Consider the following 18,139-nt stretch of genomic DNA (forward strand, 5'->3'; position numbering starts at 1 on the left):
TACTCAGTTTTTCTCCAGAATGCCTCCCATGCCCTTTGGCCTTCTCAAAGGTTTTCCCCCTGAACTAGATCCAAGATGATGCCTTTTGGGCCAGAGAGCCATAGAAAGACATCACATCAGAGGGTGCAGGGGGATGAGACAGCATATCAGTAATGATGTTAAACTTAACGCCTAGCTTACTAGGACATTGGCTGAGTTTCTCCACTGTGCTGTGACTGTTTTTCCTTTTCAATTGGTAAATATTCTGGCAGAGATACTCTGAGGCAAATGATAACATCCTGTTTCTCCTCCAACTTTTACCCACTAGTCTTAGCACACACCAATGGATCTTGCCAGCAGCCATTATCATCACGGTGTTTGTCCAAGGGTGACTTTGGGTTTCCTTCATTTGTTCCACATTTATTCCACTGCTTTCCCAGGCCATAAGTAGGGAGTTGGATCAGAAAAGGAGCAACTGGGACATAAACTGGTGCCCATGGGGGATGCCAGCACCACAAGTAGAGGCTTAGCTTACTATGCCATAGTGCTGGCCCCTGTTCTAGATTTATTAATAGGACTTCTCCTGCACCCTCTTTCAAACACTTTACTTTCTGGCACCCAAAGACATTACAGGCCCATCTTGCAGTTTCAGTACTTCAACCCACAGGCAGCCTCCACAAAAAGGAGGCCAGGTTTTTTTTTTTTTTTTTTTTTGAGAATGGCATTAGATGTAGGCCCTAGGTGTGCTCATTGCTATTAGAATGTCATTGCTCCCACTGGTGGAGTGGGGAAACACAAAGCATGAATACTAACCACTGTATACACAGATGTCTGTATCTACTTTTGTATCTATCTGTATACATACTGCTGTTTGCACTCTGTTCATCCTAGTCTGCCTCTTATCTTAGGCTTTTTTCTCTGACCAGGCTCTCATTATCTACTCTCTATTCATTTTTTTATTCGACCTTAGTATAAATGTATGTACACTTAATATGTCTACAAGGAACAGATTCACTAACTAGAACACAGTGTTCATGTACAATTCTTTCATCTTTAATATAAATATCGCACCTTTGTTTCTCTTTTGATTAGTGTCAGCACAATATAGCTTTTCCCATCTTTTGACTTAATATTTTTAAGTGAAAATAAATAGAAATAAGAACACTATGCTACTATTTGTGTAAAAACTGGGAGAATAGGTATGGACTTACCTGTTTCTATATACAAAGAATATGTATGGAAAAGGGAAAACTAAACACACCCGTTGGGAGGTCAATTGGTTGACTGGGGAAATGAAAAGAGAGAAAATTTTCAGTAATATCTTTTTATACTTTTTATTTTAAAGACTATTTATTTGAAAGACAGGGTGAAAGAAAAAGATGCACACACACACACACACACAGAGAGAGAGAGAGAGAGAGAGAGAGAGAGAGATCTTCTATCTGCTAGTTCATTCCCCAAAATGGCCACAACAGCTGAAGCTGGAAAAAGCTGAAGTCAGGAGCCTGGATCTCCATCAGGGTCTTCCATGTGGATGTCAGGGACCCAAGCACTGAGGCCATCTTCCGCTGCTTTCCCAGGCACATTAGCAGGGAGTTGGATCAGAAGTGGAGCAGCCGGCACTCCAACCAGGACTCACATGGGATGCCAGAGTCACAGGCGGCTTAACCCACTGTGCCACAACACCAGCCTGCCTTTTATGTTTTTTTTAAGAAACATTTTTCTTGAGCTGTAATTCACATATAATAACATTCACCCTTTTCATGCACCCACAAAGTTCTATAACAACCTCTATCTTATACCAGGACATCTTTATTATCCCAAGAAGAAATTTCATACCTATTGGTAGTCATGTTACACTATTCCCTCACTCATTCATTCATACAAGCCTCTGACAACTATCAACCCGCCTTCTGCGTCTATGTATTTCTCACTTCAAAGTATTTCAAATAATTGGAATCACACAGGGGCCAGCCCTGTGATGCAGCAGGTTAAGCTGCCACCTGTGACACTGGCATCCCATATGGTCACACATATGGGGGCCAGTTCAAGACCTTGCTGCTCCATTCCCAATCCAGCTCCCTGCTAATGTGCCTGGGAAAGCAGCAATGGCCCAAGTGCACCTGGGAAACCTGGGTGCAGTTCCTGGATCCTCTTTTTCCCCTCCTTAAAATAAATAAATATGCCCTAGAGGCCAGTGCTGTGGTGCAGCAGTTAAGCTGCTGTTTGTGACACAGGCATCACATATTGGAGTTCTGGTTTGAGCCCCAGCTGCTCTACTTCCAATTCAGCTCCCTGATAATGCATTTTGAAAGGTATCAGATGATGTCTGAAGTAATAAGGCCCCCGCCACCCACATGGGAGACCCAGATGGAATTTCTGGTTCCTGGATTCAGCCTAGCCCAACCACAGCTAGTATGTCCATGTAGGAAGTGAACCAGTGGATAGAAAAATCTCTGTCTCTCTCTGTCACTCTTTCAAATAAATAAAATAACCCTTGAAAAATAAAAAAATATTTTCAGGGTACCAAGAGTTTTTATTATGAATAAACATTGGATTTTATCAAATGGTTTTTCTTTATCAACCAATATGATTGTATGATTTTCCTTAGTGTGTCAATATGCTAGATTATTTCAATTGGTTTGAAAATATTGAATCACTACACAAATTGAATCATGAAATAAATCCCATTTTGTCATGTAAAAAAAAAACCCTTGAAAAACCAGAATCACAGTATATGTGACCTTTTGTATCTATCTTCTTTTACTTAGCATAATGCTTGTGAGAGTCACTCATATTATCTAATGTATTAGAACTTTGTTTTCGGGGCCGGCACTGTGGTATAGAAGGTTACAACTTTGCCTGCAGTGTCTCCATCCCATCTGGGTGCTGATTCGAGTCCTAGCTAATCCACTTCCAATGCAGCTCCCTGCTAATAGCCTGGGATAGCAGCAGAAGTTAGCCCAAGTACTTAAAGCCCCTGCACCCACGTGGGAGACCTTGAAGAAGGTCCTGGCTCCTGGCTTCAACCTGTTTCAGCTCTGGCCATTGTAGCCATTTGGGGAGTGAACCAGCAGATGAAGATCTCTCTCTCTCTGTCTCTCCCCTCCACCCCGTAACTCTGCCTTTCAAATAAATAAATAATCTTTTTTTAAAAACAAGAACTTTGGTCCTTTTTATGGCTGAGTAATATTCTATTGTATGCATGTACCATATTCTGATTGTTCATCAATTGATGACTAGTTGTTTTGCAAAATGTTTGAATTATAAAAATATGTTACACATTCAAAAACTAAATTTTTAAAAAAGAAGCTGAACCAAAACAAAAAAACTCATAAAAAGGCAAGCAAAAAAAAAGTTTTAAAAAATCACAAGTCAATAATGCTTGAAACATTTTCACATATGGAAAAGCCTTAGTGGTTGTCAGAAGGACTTACAGACTCAACAGAAACTTACAGTCACAGGTAAGAGTTATTACAGCAAAGGACACAGAGAAAAAGCAGCAGGAAAGAAAGGTATGAGGGAATGCAGAGAAGCAGGCAAGCACAGGTCTCCTGCCTCATCCAATGCCATTCATTCTTTTCCTAGCAGGGGTATGTATGAAATGTTTCTGCCCAGGGAAGTCCAGTTCAAGTCTCAAGTTATGAGGCTCTGTTGGGTCCTGGTCACATAAGCACATTGTGCTACCAACTGGCCATGGCAACTGAAACTCTGGACCCCAACAATGAAATCAGGTTCACATACATCATCGATCTTGACCTTTGTGCAAAACAACCCTGATGAGCTGGGCTAGCATGGTCCATTATTTTGGGTGGACACAGCACAAGCATCAATCAATCTGTGACAAAATGAATGAGGGCCACTTTCCTCAGGGGTGGTTAAGAGATTCCTTGGAGACATCCAAATCTGCTAACTCTTCCATAACATGGCATTTCCCTATTGATAACCTCCCACTGCTGACATATAAATTGGAGTTGAAATACAAGTCTTAAGGATGAGATACTGAGGGATGGTTGGGTATTGGGCACCATTGGATCTGCAATCACATACAACCAGGAGTTATTTGTTTCAAAGGAAATTACTTTCTTATTTAAAAGTTATAAAGCCCTTTGTGTCACCTTATTTCCTGTATCAATCTTTCCAGCTCTTAGAATAGAATCCAAAGTCTTTAGCTTAATACACAGAGCCCTACAATACTCTCCCAACCTATTATCTCTTTGACTTCATCACCTCCGGTTTCTCTCTTCATCCTTCTGCAGCCCCACTGGTGACCTTGAGGTTCCTCTAACACATCAGGCCCGCTCATGCTTCAGGGTCTTTGCTTTTGCTTCTTTGCAAAAGTTGTGTTGTCAGAAAACCCCGTAACTCACTCCCTCACCTCCTGTATACCTCTACTCAAATATCACCTCCCTAGAGAATGGCCTTCCTGACCACTTAGTCCACCACAGCAGCCCTGCCATTCTCTGTGCCTTCTCCCCGCTCCCTTTTCCTTGGCACCTCACAATATGTCATTGCCCGGAACAGTCACTTCTTCCCGTGCCTGCCTCTGCCCCGCTCCCCGGCTGGAAAGTCTGCTCCGTGGGGCGGGGCGTGCTGCTAGTTCACAGCCAGAACCTAGCACGATGCCCGGCACACAACAGGTGCGCAGGACCCGTCCGCTGCAGGAATGGACGAGATCCAGACCCTGGGCGAGGGGGGAGGAAGGAGTTTGGGATACAGCAGGACTCCTTATTTTCAGCTCCAATTCAGTTCTCAATTCCTCTGTAGGTTCTAATCTGCAAAAATTAGACTGAACGTCGCACTTCCTTTCTAACCATGACGTTGCTTTCCTCTGAGTGCAAGGAGTGCATTTCTGTGATTACCAGGAGCGCATTCGGGAAAGAAAATGCAAACAAGGCTTTCAAAAGGAGCCGGGCAGAAGGTGAAGGCGCTCTGGCCTCTGGCCGGGGCGAGACAGAGGCGGGGGCCTCATGTTTTCCCTCCTGGCCTGGAGGGGTCCGCTGCCGGCCCATCGGGAGCGCGCTGCGCGGGGTGGGCGGAGGCGGTCTGCACAGCGTGCATCGGAGCCAGTGCACGGGGCGGGCAGCCAGGACACCGGAAGGTTCTCATCGTTATCACAGTCTTCAGAGACATCCTTTCTGACGGATGAACACGGATTGAAAAAATGTATCTTTTGAGATTGGGAATGTTTGTTTTAAGACTTATTTAGTTACTTGAAAGGCAGAGTCACACACAGAGAGGCAGAGAGAAAGAGATCTTCCGCTCACTGGTTCACTCCCATAAATGGCCAGAGCTGGGCTGGTCTGAAGCCAGGAGCTTCTTTTGGGTCTCCCACTTGGATGCAGGGGCCCAAGGACTTGGGCCATGTGCCACTGCTTTCCCAGGCACATTAATAAGGAGCTGGATCGGAAGTGGAGCAGCCACTTAAATGGGATGTGGACACTGCAGGTGGCAGCTTTACCTGCTATGCCAAAGTGCCAGCCCCGAAGTTGTGGATGTTTCTAAACCATTACTCCTTCATGAGTAGGAGCAGCCTTTAGCATTCCATGGGAACAGATCACAGCTTCCTTTTAAGAAAGAGTTGCAGGGCTGGTGCTGTGGCTGCCTGCAGTGCTGGCATCCCATATGGGCACTGGTTTGAGTTCCAGCTTTTCCACTTCTGATCCAGCTCTCTGCTATGGCCTGGGAAAGCAGTGGAAGATGACCCAAGTCCTTGGGCCCCTGCACCCACATGGGGGACTCGGAAGAAGCTCCTGGCTCCTAGCTTCGGATTGGTCCAGCTCTGGCCATTGTGGCCATCTGGGGAGTGAACCAAGGCAGATGGAAGACTTCTGTCTCTCTCTCTCTACCTCTTCTTCTCTGTAACACTGCCTTTCAAATAATTGAGTAAATCTTTTTATAAAAAGAAACAGTTGAAATTAAAAAAAAAAAACTTTGGAAGGCGATACACCAACGTGGAAGGATGTACACTGACATTTAAAGAGTTTTGATAGACAGTGTAATTACAGTTTGGGTTCTAAGAACATCTTTGTATATTCCAGTTTTCGAGAAAAAAAAATAAAATTCTCTGATAAGCTGTCTATGTGGTTCAGCAGGTTAAGCTGCTGCCAGCATCCTATACCAGAGTACAAGTTCCAGTCCTGGCTGCTGCACTTCTGATCCAGTTCTCTGTAAATGTGCCTGGGAAGGCAGCAGATGGCCCAAGTACTTGGGCCCCTGCATCCATGTCAGAGACCTGGGTGGAGTTCTTTTTTAATTAAAAAATGTTTATTTATTTATTTGTTTATTTGAAAGTCAGAGTTAGAGGGAGGGACAGATCTTCCATCCACAGGTTCACTCCCTAACTGGCCACAACAGCTGGGGCTGGGACAGGCTAAAGACAGGAGCCAGGGGTTTCTTTTGGGTCTCCCATGTGGGTGCAGGGCCATCCTCCACTGCTTTTCTCAGGCCATTAGCAGGGAGCTGAATTGCAAGTGGAGCAAGCAGGAGGTGAACTAGCACCCATAGGGGATGCCCGCACCACAGGCAGCAGCTTACCCAACCGGTACTCAGAATGGGTTCTTGGCACCTGGCTTCATCCAGGCTCAGCCTAGGCTGTTATGGCCATTTGGGAAGTGAACCAACAATGAAAGATTGATCTCTCTCTCTCCCTCTCTCACTTCCTTTCTCTTACCCCACCTTTGAAATAAATAAATACATCTTTAACATATTTTCTGATGGGGGAAATTACTATAATAACTATTATATTGTTCAAAGGTCATGAAGGGGCGGAAATGGGCAGAACATGAAGCTGATGGGAAGGATAAATGCAGAGGGGAGGATGGTGGCTGTCCCAGAGCAGGGAAGGCAGTGAGTGAGGAAGTGTGGTCTGCCAAGAAGCAGCAGGCAAGACGTGGTCTGTGTGGTGTCTGCATAAGAAAGACGAGGGAAAAGTACAAATGTTAACTGTGTTACTGGGGAGGGGAGATGGCATTTACATTTCATTTATATTTGATTATCTTGTGTATGCTCCTTAAGACTTCTTTTGCGTTTTTGTTTCCCTCATGAAGATGCTGAACTCAACAAAGGAGAAATGTTATTTATTTTGAGAATGGAAGCATAAAGATCATACATTAAAGGTAGGTGGGGGCACCAATGCTAGCACAGAGGCCACTCTGTAGGCAAAGCATATGACAAGAACACGCATGTCACACCACTTCTGGGGCTTCCCACTCACCAGTGTCCTGTCTTTCTGGTGGTCTGGTGCTGTTGTTTTCTTTGTCATGCTGTTGGTTCATTTACCTCCATTTCCCTTTTTACTTGACTGTGATTATAGAAGTGCATTGCTCATATTTCTAAGATGGTCACTTGTTTGCCTTTTAACATCTGACATTTGGGGATTCCCCTTACAAGCAACAGCATAATGTAGGGGATGGTGAAGTAGTAGGGGAGATATTTATCAATTTTTACAACAGGAAAGCAAGTCATTTTATAGAGGAGAAACACAGCAGGTGCCACCCTAACCAGGTGATTAAGGTTAAAATAATGAGGGATAACATCACATAGCCTCAAATATAAATGTGGGTGCACACATTTTCTGTGATTCTCTTGCCCCCCCCAAAAATACAGGTTATATGTCTAATCACGAGAAAATATTTGACCAACACAAAGTCAGACGCATTCTACAGAAAAGTTGAGCAGTACTCATCCAAAGAAAAGGAAAGGCTGAGAAACTGTCAGAGATGGGAAGACACTAAGGAGACATGAGGAGTAAATGGAATGAGGGATCCCAGGTTGGATCCTGGAAGAGAAGATGGACATGATGGAGAAAACTGGTGAAATTTAAATAAGGTCTCTAGTGAAGAGTCTTGTAGCAGCGTTGATGCCCTGTTTTTGATAACTGAGTTGTATGGTATGTTAGCTGTAGACATTAAGGCAATGTGTGTGAAGGCTTTACAGAAACGCCTTGTAATAATTTTGTAACTTTTCTGGAATTTTAAAATTATTTCAAAATGCAAAAATTTAAAAGTGAGGTCCAGCTTTCAATTTATATTTGAGTACTAACTGGAATTCTAGTTTTCTTTCAGAAGAGGTTTTTGAAATATCCAAAATGGCATTGACTTTTACCAGTCAAACATACTCCCTTTTCAAGGTCAGTGTAATAGAAGATAGGGAGCCTGTAGTGAAACTTTTTTTAGTGTTCAGAAAGACAGGCACTGCCTATGTGTCCCTATAGTGCAGGCGGACTCCCTGACAGAGCTTAGAAATGGTGCGGAGTCTTGCATGATACAGTGACCCTTGGGATTTTGTTGCTAGGAGTCCAGTTTCTGGTAAGCTTTCCCTTAGCAAACAGGGATGAGCAAATATTCAGTCAAAAAAAGGAACATTTTAAACTACTAAAAACTGCTATGACTGTAATGCTAGGACAGACTATACTGGTAATGTGGGCCATTTTGACCCACAAGAATAAATTAATATCTCTATGTCTATAAAATAGGTTTCACTTGTCCAAATGTTATCATACTTGTGATCATATGTGGTACTTGAAGACACAGCATGGGGTTGTTACAAGTGCATTCCTCAACCAGCTCCCATCTTTTAGGGATGCATATGGGTTGATGGGACCATCCTCTGATTATGCCTACTGCTATGCCTTTATCAGAAACTCTTGTTATAAAACTACCTAAAGCGGTGAGTAGGGTTGTCAGATGTGATGGCTGCTGTTCAGTCACAAGGAGATGAAGACAACATTTAGATCCTTCCTGGATAATGGATGACTGCTTCAGGTATGGAGTGGAAGATTCAAGACCTCATGATACCATCAAAGCGGAGTAACTTGGCTATGAGAACAATCACAAAGATGGACTTAGCTTTAAAAAGGTTATCCTTTGGTAAGTTCAATGATTGTTCACTAAAAATACCAACCTACATCAATGCAACCCATAATATCAAGAAATCAGCAAGGAATGTTTGAGGCAATATGTTGAAGAGAACTTTTGAATTTAAATTTTGCCAAGCAGACAACACAACTGAGTCAAACCCAGGTACAAACCAACATGGCATGAGAGTCATCTATGTAGCTGGAAATTAACCTATAGATGCACTGGCTAGACTTCTGTCTAAAGACGGTATAATCTTCATCCCTGAACACTCAACATTCATGTAATGCTGGGCACAGCACTGCAGAACAATCAGCCTGCCCTCCACTTATGAGGTGAGTATGACACTTTATCTATCTGACCCATTATTAACGCAAAGAACCATTATCTAGTAGAGTAGCTAGCACTAATGGAATTGTTACAAAACAAAACAAAACAAACAAACAAACCATAAAAAAAAAAGATGCAGCCGAAAACTCATCAAATGATTCGAAATAAGCACAGATGAATTTCGACAATGTTTCAATTATCCAAATTCAAGAGGGGTAGCAAATGCTGCAGTTAGCAGTGAGGTATGTTATTTTTGTATTGTAGATTATGACAGGAGTACAATCGACACAGGTCAATTGCCTTCAACTTAGCATAGCTTTCATGCATATCATGGATAAGAAATAATATAAAATATGACTACAAAGCTTTGTACAAACATGTAACTCTGATGAATGTGCTATATAAATGGCAAATTAAATAATTGTTCGAAAGGCTTTGTATATTTGAAATATAAAGCTTTTCATTAAAATTTGAAAATCTAAGGATTATGGAAATCATCTTTATTTTGTGTGACTGGTTATCAAGATATTAACATACTGCATAAATTATTTTAAAAACAGTAGATAGTGAGTAGATAGCTTATTTAAATAATTAAGTGGCTTATTAATATTCACCCATTATCTATTTAGTCTCTGAATTAAGCATTTTCTAAGCCTTAGAGTGGAATGCAGTATGCATTTTATATACAATCACTTTCCATGTTACTTTTCTTCAGTGTTTAATTTATGGCACTCGTTTGGAGTTATACAGGAGCACTGACCTGAAGTATATAAATGATTAGGAATCTCACACATTTCTTACTACATTCTATGATTCCAGAAAAGACAGAATTTACAAACCCTGCAAGAAACTCTATATGAGAGGATAGCCATAAAAACAGTGATACTTCATTTGAAGAACTTATATCACACTTAATGACAGTTGGATTTGGGTACATCCATTTGGAACATGAGTTTGTACTTTAAATAATAAAACCCTAACTAAACAAAACCTTTTTATAGTTTTAAATAATAAACCCTAACTAAATAGAACCTTTTTTGAAGAACTTCTGAAACAAAGAGTTACTAGTAAGAAAGTGACCTTTCATTTAATTCATGTTAGAGGTGATACATGGTTTTTCGTTTGTGTTATATCACTGGTAACTCCACAGAAGTTAGGTAGAGAGGTATTACTCAGCTGTTAAAAGTGAAGTCACTCAAGGTTTGTGAAGTGAAGTGGACCAAGGTCAAACATGGTAGATCTGGGATCGCACCCCACATCTCTTGAAACAGCATGTGTAAAGTGTCTAGTGCAGTGGAAGACCCTCCATGGACTGAATGAAAGAGGCCTCTTCCCCCTGCAATTTGTCCAGTGCTCTTTTGCAGTTCAAGGTATCGCCCAGTACTATGGCAGTCAGTTTAACTAATGCACAAGGTAACTACAGAAAGACAACTGCAGATGCATGATGTATGTATCATACATCAGATAACTGTTTCTGCAGATAAAACAATTGTAGATGTATGAAATGAAAATATAAGTCCTTTCATCATAATATCTGCTGCAAATAAAGCAATTCAGAGGTTTTCAATGGTAAAAATCTACCTTTATTGGTAGAACAAGTTTCCATCCTTGCTCTAGGATGGTCCACATTAAAGACTAGTAAGTGAAATAAGTATAAATAACTACTTAAGTAATATATCACTCAAGACGATGTTTTCTGAGCAAGCTATCACATGAAGAAATACATCTCTATTAGCTAATGCAGCCATAAATAAAAATGTTAATAAGGTAAAATTGGTCATGATGAGGGTAAAACAATACCAAGAAATTGAAAAGGTTCTTGTTAAGCTTAGTTCATTTAGATGCATTTTGCAAAAAAAAAAAAAAAGAAAAACATGAATGCATCATAGCAAATCTTATTAATTAAACCTGTAATCCATTACTAGTCTTTTGCTTCTATGCTTTAATTTGTACATCTTTACCCTTAATTTAGGGATAACTATGAATAAAACATGAAAATCAGGGCATTTTCTTGTTCTGCCATCATATCTGTCCTATTCTATACGATACCTCATTTGCCCTCATATTTTGTTTATACTCTAATACATGTTATTTAAGGTTGCTGACCTTGGCAACAGGATTTTCCTTACAAAATGTACTCACAGATCTGAAAATGGTCAATCAGCTCTTCAGGAATGAAAGGAAATGAATCTAATTTTGTAGCACTACATTTAAGTTAAAAGTTCAAAATATACTTTGAGAAATTTTAAATTGCCATCATTCTCCTCCTGGACAGAGAAATTTTTCACCTTACACTCCATCAGCCTGACTTTATGAATCCTCAGAAAGCTAACTGGTCCTTGACAAATGTATTTTTTGACTGCGTGGATAATAAGCTACACTGTAAATCAGTAAAGGCCTTCTCTAGGATGTAGGAGGATTACGATGCTGCATTCAATATCTACAAAAGACACAAAAGAAGCCAATGATAGCAGCACTGCAATGCCTACCTCCTACAGCAATGCGTGAACGCCTATTGTTTAAGAGTATCTGTTTTCATAAGTGCATTTTGGTGGCCCGAGCTTTAGACTGCCTTAACTCTAAACATACAAAGTCCACATTTCGTCTTAAAGCATAACGAACAAATCTTACCACTTGTGCATTGTTACTAATTTTACTCATTTCAAAGCACATTGTACCTTAAAAGCACAGAAATCTACAAATTCAAATGATGTGTAGTCAGATGAGACTCACCTTTAAAGAATCAAAACAGGCCACCACACGACCATTTTCCACATGGCAAACTCTTGGCGGATGGGCAAACTTGCAATCTGTATCAGCTCGAGAGCAAGTCCCTCTCTGAAATTCTCTACAGACTTCTAAGGTCAGCCACTTGGTATCACGAATCAGGGCAACATTGACAGCCGTCATATTGAAAAAAAATTGAAAATCAAGTGCACCCTCTTTAGGACAACGTTACTGCAGATTATTAAAGGATTAAAGATGAATGCAAGCTAACTATGAAGAGATAACAGGCTGCTTTGGTGAGATGCCTAATTGTGAGCACTTAGGTTTTCACTTAAGTCAAATCCGGTCTAGTCAAACAAAAAGCCAATTATAAAATACAAGTTGTATCAGAATAACTAAGAGTCAAATTAGAGACCAACTCCTAAGAAGGCAACTGTTAAGGTTAAGACACTGAATGTTTTATTTGGTTCCTTTGCTGAATTTACTTCAAATAATTGGCACACTTTCAAAAGAATTCTGTGCTCTCCAGTTGATGTTTTCAATTATTCTTACAGAAAGCATATGCTGCTGGCTGCCCTTCAATTTGCAGAATGATGTCAGATTAGGGAGAGAGAACTTTTCCTCCCTATTTCTTAGCTTTAAAGAATAAGACTGGGGAGAGTGTCACAGCCCAAAAACAGTTTTGTTGCAAAAATCAAGGGGAGGGAAAAATCACTAAGTAAATTGAGAATCACAGAAAAACAGAAATGGACAAGTTGCTGACAGTGAACTACAAGCACACCAGGTTCTGTGCGGAAGGCGGACAGGGAACCAGGAAAGGTATGGTAGGGAGAGGGGTTAATAAAGAGACAGCTCTAGAGTAGAATCCAAGCAGCAGAATTTTCAGAAAAGGCACTTTTCCAAACCTGCAAAAAATAAAAAATAAAATAAAATTAGCTAAAACAGTACAAGGCTTCTAGTTTAAACTCTACACTAGGAAGCGAAGTAACCATATGCCCTTTAAGCAGGAAACTAATCTTGACACTGACAGTGCAATGTATTACAGCCAGCTATTGTCAAAGAAAGGGGCATTTCCCAGTGTAAAACGGTACAGTGGAAGGAAGTAGCCACTTATATCTACTGTTGCAGAATGAGACTGGGCAAGAGCCCATTTTGTAAATGATTTTTTAAAAGGATTGTTTCTTTTTGATTTGTTTAGGGCAGAAATTCATTTTGAGAGTCCACTGCACAAAAAGTGCCATGGCTTAACATGACATTCATAATCCACTTATGGGTCCTCAGTTTCTAGGGGCTACCAAACACCTGTTTTTAAAGATTTATTTATTTGAAAGGCAGAGAAACAGAGGGAGAAGAGAAAAACAGATCTGGGTCACCCATGTGGGTAGCAAGGGCCCAAATACTTTGGTCATCTTCCACTGCCCTCCCACACCCATTAGCAGGGAATTGGACAGGCAGTAGAGCAGCCATGACTCCAAGTGGCACTTCAAATTGGGATGTCCACATCTTAATCCACTGCACCACAAGGCCCACTCCCTCCCCCAAGACCTGTCTTTAAACTGACTTTACTATAGCGTCGTTGACATCTAGATGATTTGTTCCCAAAACCCAGAAAACAGGAATTGCTAAAAGATTTTTAAGTTGTTCTAAGAGGTAACTTGTATGAGTATTTGGAATATAACTGTTGATAATCATATAATACGGTCACACACACACAACCAAGTAGAGACTCACTATATACAAAGTAGAGCAGAGGATAAAAATGTAAAATGTGCTTCAGATAAAGGAAAAAATTCCTTTGAAAATATAGTGGATTTTTCTCTGGGCACGCTGTCCTATGGCTCTATGAAGGAAAATTGTAACAACTCAGAAAACATATTTCCACGTATACAACAAACGTGTCAGAAAGCATTGTTAATACATTAAACACATTAAAACAGTAAATATCACACACATTTAAGGTTTGTAGTTTAATCTGGTTTATCAACTAACAGTAATTTTTAAAAAAATGAGCTGGGAATATACAGAACGATTAATTTACTGGCATCAGACCATAACACATACTGAAATATAATACTGAATAATTGCAAAAACAGATTCTAAGTATCAAAAAATCAGCTAATTTTTAACTTCACAAAAAAAACAGAATTAAAGTTCTTGAAAATATTTCATTTAATTTTTGAACATGTTTAGTAACTTTGCAAAATCTGACATTTTCTGTATACAAGATTAGATTCAATATCCCTTGATTTTTTTTCCAGATATCATCAGTAAATAAAATATCTAGAAAATTCAAGCACAGGGGCCTGTGTGGCACAGCAGGTTAAGCCATTGCCTATAAGGCCAGCATAGCATATCCTGGTTAAGTCCCAGCTGCTCCACTTTCGATCCAGCTCCCTGTTGATGTGGCTGGGAAAGTAGGGGAAGATGGCCCTTTCCACACACGTGGGAGACCCGGATGGAGTTCCTGGCTCCTGACTTCCACCTGGCTTAGCCCTGACTGTTGTGGCCATGTGGAGACTCAATTAGCAGATGAAAGATCTCTTTCTCTCTCTCCCTCTCTCTGTAACTCCAACTTTCAAATCAATCAATCAATCTTTTTTTTTTTTTTTTTAGAAAAAGACAAAGTTAATCTGTTCAAGAGCCAAACATGTTTTTTCTCTGAGTAACTCACCATGGAAACCTTTCAAAAATATATTATATGTAGCTTTGCCATCTTACAAACAAATATTGAATGTAGTTTAGCCTCCGGTTAAAGACTAGGTGTCATCAATGTCCTTGGAAGTACTTCAGTTCTCCTCCTTCCATGGCAGACAGTTGTCACTTTTACTGCCATTTTTCTTACTGCCACAATATCGACCATAGTGAACTTTCCAGTTTCCTTCTGGAAAGCCTAATAAGCAATCATGGATGTTGAATAAGTGTTACCCATTGAATAACAGACCTAAAGGACAGGGCAGGGATTTCCTCCAAAATTTCTATAGCTCCTCTTACTGTTGTAGCAGCCATACACAGAGAGAGGAAGAGAGGGAGAGACACACAGAGAGGGAGACAGAGAGAGATCTTCCATTCACTGGTCCACTGTCCAAATGGCTGCAATGGCTGAGACTGAGCCAGGCCAAAGCCAGGAGCCTGGAATGCCGTTTCAGGCTGGTATCCCAGGCTTTGGCTTAATACACTGCACTACAATATCAGCCCCTAAAGCTAGTTAGAAAAAAAACTAAAGAGATACAACAACTAAAAAACTTTTGAGAAGCCTGATAAGTTATTGGATTGGCTACTCCAATAGACACAAATTCTCCTTTGACCCAAATTCTTCTCATTAGTATTACTAAGTTGAATTTCAAGGGAAAATGTTTCCACATTGTAACTGACTTAGTGTTTAAAAAGTACTCTGAAAGAGTATACTGTGAGTTTGTAAATTTATATTGAAAGATGTATGCAAAGTTAATTCTACAATTACATTATGTTTTCAAAATATTTACTTTATTTATTTGAAATGCAGAGTTACACAGAGAGAGAGGAAGAGACAGAAAGAGAGAGATCTTCATCCACTGGTTCATGCCCCAAATGACCACAAAGGCCAGGGATGGGTGGGGCTGAAGCCAGGAGCCAAGAGCTTCTTGGGGGTCTCCCACATGGATGCAGGGGCCCAAGGACTTGGGCCATCTTCCACTGCTTTCCCAGGCACATTAGCAGGGAGCTGGATTATAAGTGGAGCATCCAGGTCTCAAACCAGCGCCCATATGGGATCGTGGTGCCACAACACCAGCCCCTAAATTATAAGTTCTGTATAGTATTTTCATATACATTTCTGATGAACTTTTGAAGGCACCACATATGCATGGATTTCAAAATATTTTTGCACCAGAATAAAATTATCTTTCAATTCCATTTCCATGAACTTTGTGAAGTACTCTCACAGAGGTTGCCTAAACACATTTGGAAGTAAAATAATGGAAAGAGGATATATATATTGCAGATTTGCTCAGAACATAAACAATGAGGCTCTGGAGTAAGATTTTTTTTACAGAGGTCCATGAGGTATAGAAATAGATAATAAATAATAACTTTGCTTGTTGAACTTCTCCAAATGAAAAATGCAAACAGGAATTGGCCTCTGGCCACACATTTATGGAAGATCATGGAATGGGGAAGAAGGAATTTTCTCATTCTTTTTTTCTTTTTGGCCTGTAACCTCTGATGGGAGCCTGGCCAATTCCTGAAAGCAGTTCTAGCCAGCACATGTCTTCCTTCAGAATGGAACTACTCTGGGGGCTAGCTCAGAAGAAACTAAATGCAACAACTAAAGGGAGCTGGTGTGAAGATGTGGAGGATTTCTCCTGCAGGACACTGCTCATCTGATGAATAAAAAAGACAGGAAGTGGTGTGTGTTTTCCCTGGATTTTTAAGAACTTTGGGGGATAATACAAGTTTATCTTAATTATGTTACATTTGAAGAGTAGGAATACAGTTTTGTTTTTTACGATTTATGATCCTCCAAGGTAGAACACAAAAAGTTATCACTTCTTAGTGCATTTTTACCATATTTTGTTTGCAGTTTACAAGTGTTTGTATTTCATCGATCTCAAGAGCTCTCAAAATACTCAAATACTCTAAAGCCTGAATGATAATCTAAAAATTTCAGTGAAGGAAATGAAGATCATAGAGGTTAATTTACTTATTTAAAGTGACAAAGCTTCAAGTGGCCGAGCCTTTACTCCAGGCAAAATATTTCAAATTTCATTCACAGACCCCAGCAGAGACATGTAACAGAAATCACTTCTTATCTCCCTTGGAAGTCTTAAACAAGGAAACTCAATCGCTTCTGTAGAGTAATTACAGTTCTTTCTCAAAATTACATTCCTGATTGATGTCTTATCACTTTCAGCACATCTCTGGGCTGTGGTGAGTCATTTATTCAGCATTTACTATGTTCCTAGCACTGGTCTAAATCCTGAACCAAGCTGATAAGATCCCTGCTCCTGTAGAATCTCCTATGCTCACTGAAACCAAAGGCAGAGAGAAATGAAATGGTTAGCATTAATGAAGGGCTAGAAGTGGACACTAGGTATTCTGACTTCAACACAAGTCTTTAATGCACCAGGAATGATGCATCAAATACTGTGATGTAAGAATACTTTTTAATACTCAATACGATTGCATGGAAGGAAGTAATTGAGAAGAACACTTCAAAACTATTCACACTTAGTCTTGTTGATCTGTGGATTCTCTTCTAAAGGATGATACTGTTCTCATCTTATAGATGTGGAAATGAATGTGGAGACCGTTTAAATCATTTAATCTGCATAACTTCAGGTAGCTAGTAGGATATCAAGACATGGTTAAGATCCAGGCAGTATGACTCCAGGGCCCACCCTCCCCATCATGCCATAAAACTTCTTTTATGCTACATACCACACTATTCCTTTTTCTAGCTTATTGGGTCCCTTAACTTTTCTTTATTACACTGTAAAGTCTGTAACAGTCAAAATCATGTCTTAGCTTTGCTAGCTCCATGTTTTCACTGGAAGTTAAGAGTGTCACAGCATTCCCCAGGATTCCTTTTCTTTTTGAGTATAAATGGTAATTTAACATTAACCCTTTTGTTGTACTATGATGCTGTGAAGAAATTTTGTCAGTTGAACACCCTCTGGGTGAGCCTTGGCCACCTGTGTCAGTTTTGAATCCACTGGACCTGTAAAGTTGAAGATGTTCTCACAATTCTAGCTTTCACATTGGGATGATGATAGCTGGGATTCTTGATAGTGTATTCCTTGTCTGTAAACAATGGTTTACTCCTGCTCATATGATAGCAACAAGATCTTTTAAGAATATGGAATACCCAAATAACTCCTGTCTATTTCTGAATAGTAGGTTCATCTTTGGAATGTTTTTGCCTAACAAGAGTGTGATGGAATTGAACAAGGCGGGGTGGGGTGGGAGGCAGCAGATTTCACTTTAAGTCATAGGAAGAACCATTCCCTAAGTATTCTTCCTCAAAAATAGAAGAGTTCATTTTGATTTTTCATGAATGCTTACCTATAAGAATCTTATATAAGCCATAATATGAAGAAAATACAAAGCCTTTTTTTAGATTCAGATTTTATTTAATTTTTTCTGATGCTTTATTTCTTCATATTAATGTAATATTAATACAAAGAGGACAGATTCAACATAGTTCATAGATATCATTCTAAGAATATAATGATATACCTTTCATTCATTCATTCGTTCTTTCCTTCCTT

At 40.0% G+C, this 18,139-nt stretch overlaps 1 protein-coding gene across 8 annotated transcripts in view; it reads right to left on the bottom strand.

Moving 5' to 3' along the window:
• MBNL3 (muscleblind like splicing regulator 3) overlaps window positions 1–18,139 on the bottom strand; it is a 124,604-nt gene that overhangs the window by 58,118 nt on the left and 48,347 nt on the right. For 4 of the 8 annotated variants that reach the window (XM_051827796.2, XM_051827795.2, XM_008273217.4 and 1 more), the window contains exon 2: window positions 11,901–12,799. The exons of the other annotated variants lie outside the window; for them this stretch is intronic. In XM_051827796.2, coding sequence (XP_051683756.1) covers window positions 11,901–12,077 — 177 coding nt within the window. In that variant the 5' untranslated portion in view covers window positions 12,078–12,799. The remainder of the gene's footprint in view (window positions 1–11,900; window positions 12,800–18,139) is intronic. 8 annotated transcript variants of the gene reach the window in all.

This window comes from Oryctolagus cuniculus, chromosome X, assembly GCF_964237555.1.
Source record: "Oryctolagus cuniculus chromosome X, mOryCun1.1, whole genome shotgun sequence".
In the NCBI taxonomy this organism is placed as follows: Eukaryota; Metazoa; Chordata; class Mammalia; order Lagomorpha; family Leporidae; genus Oryctolagus; species Oryctolagus cuniculus.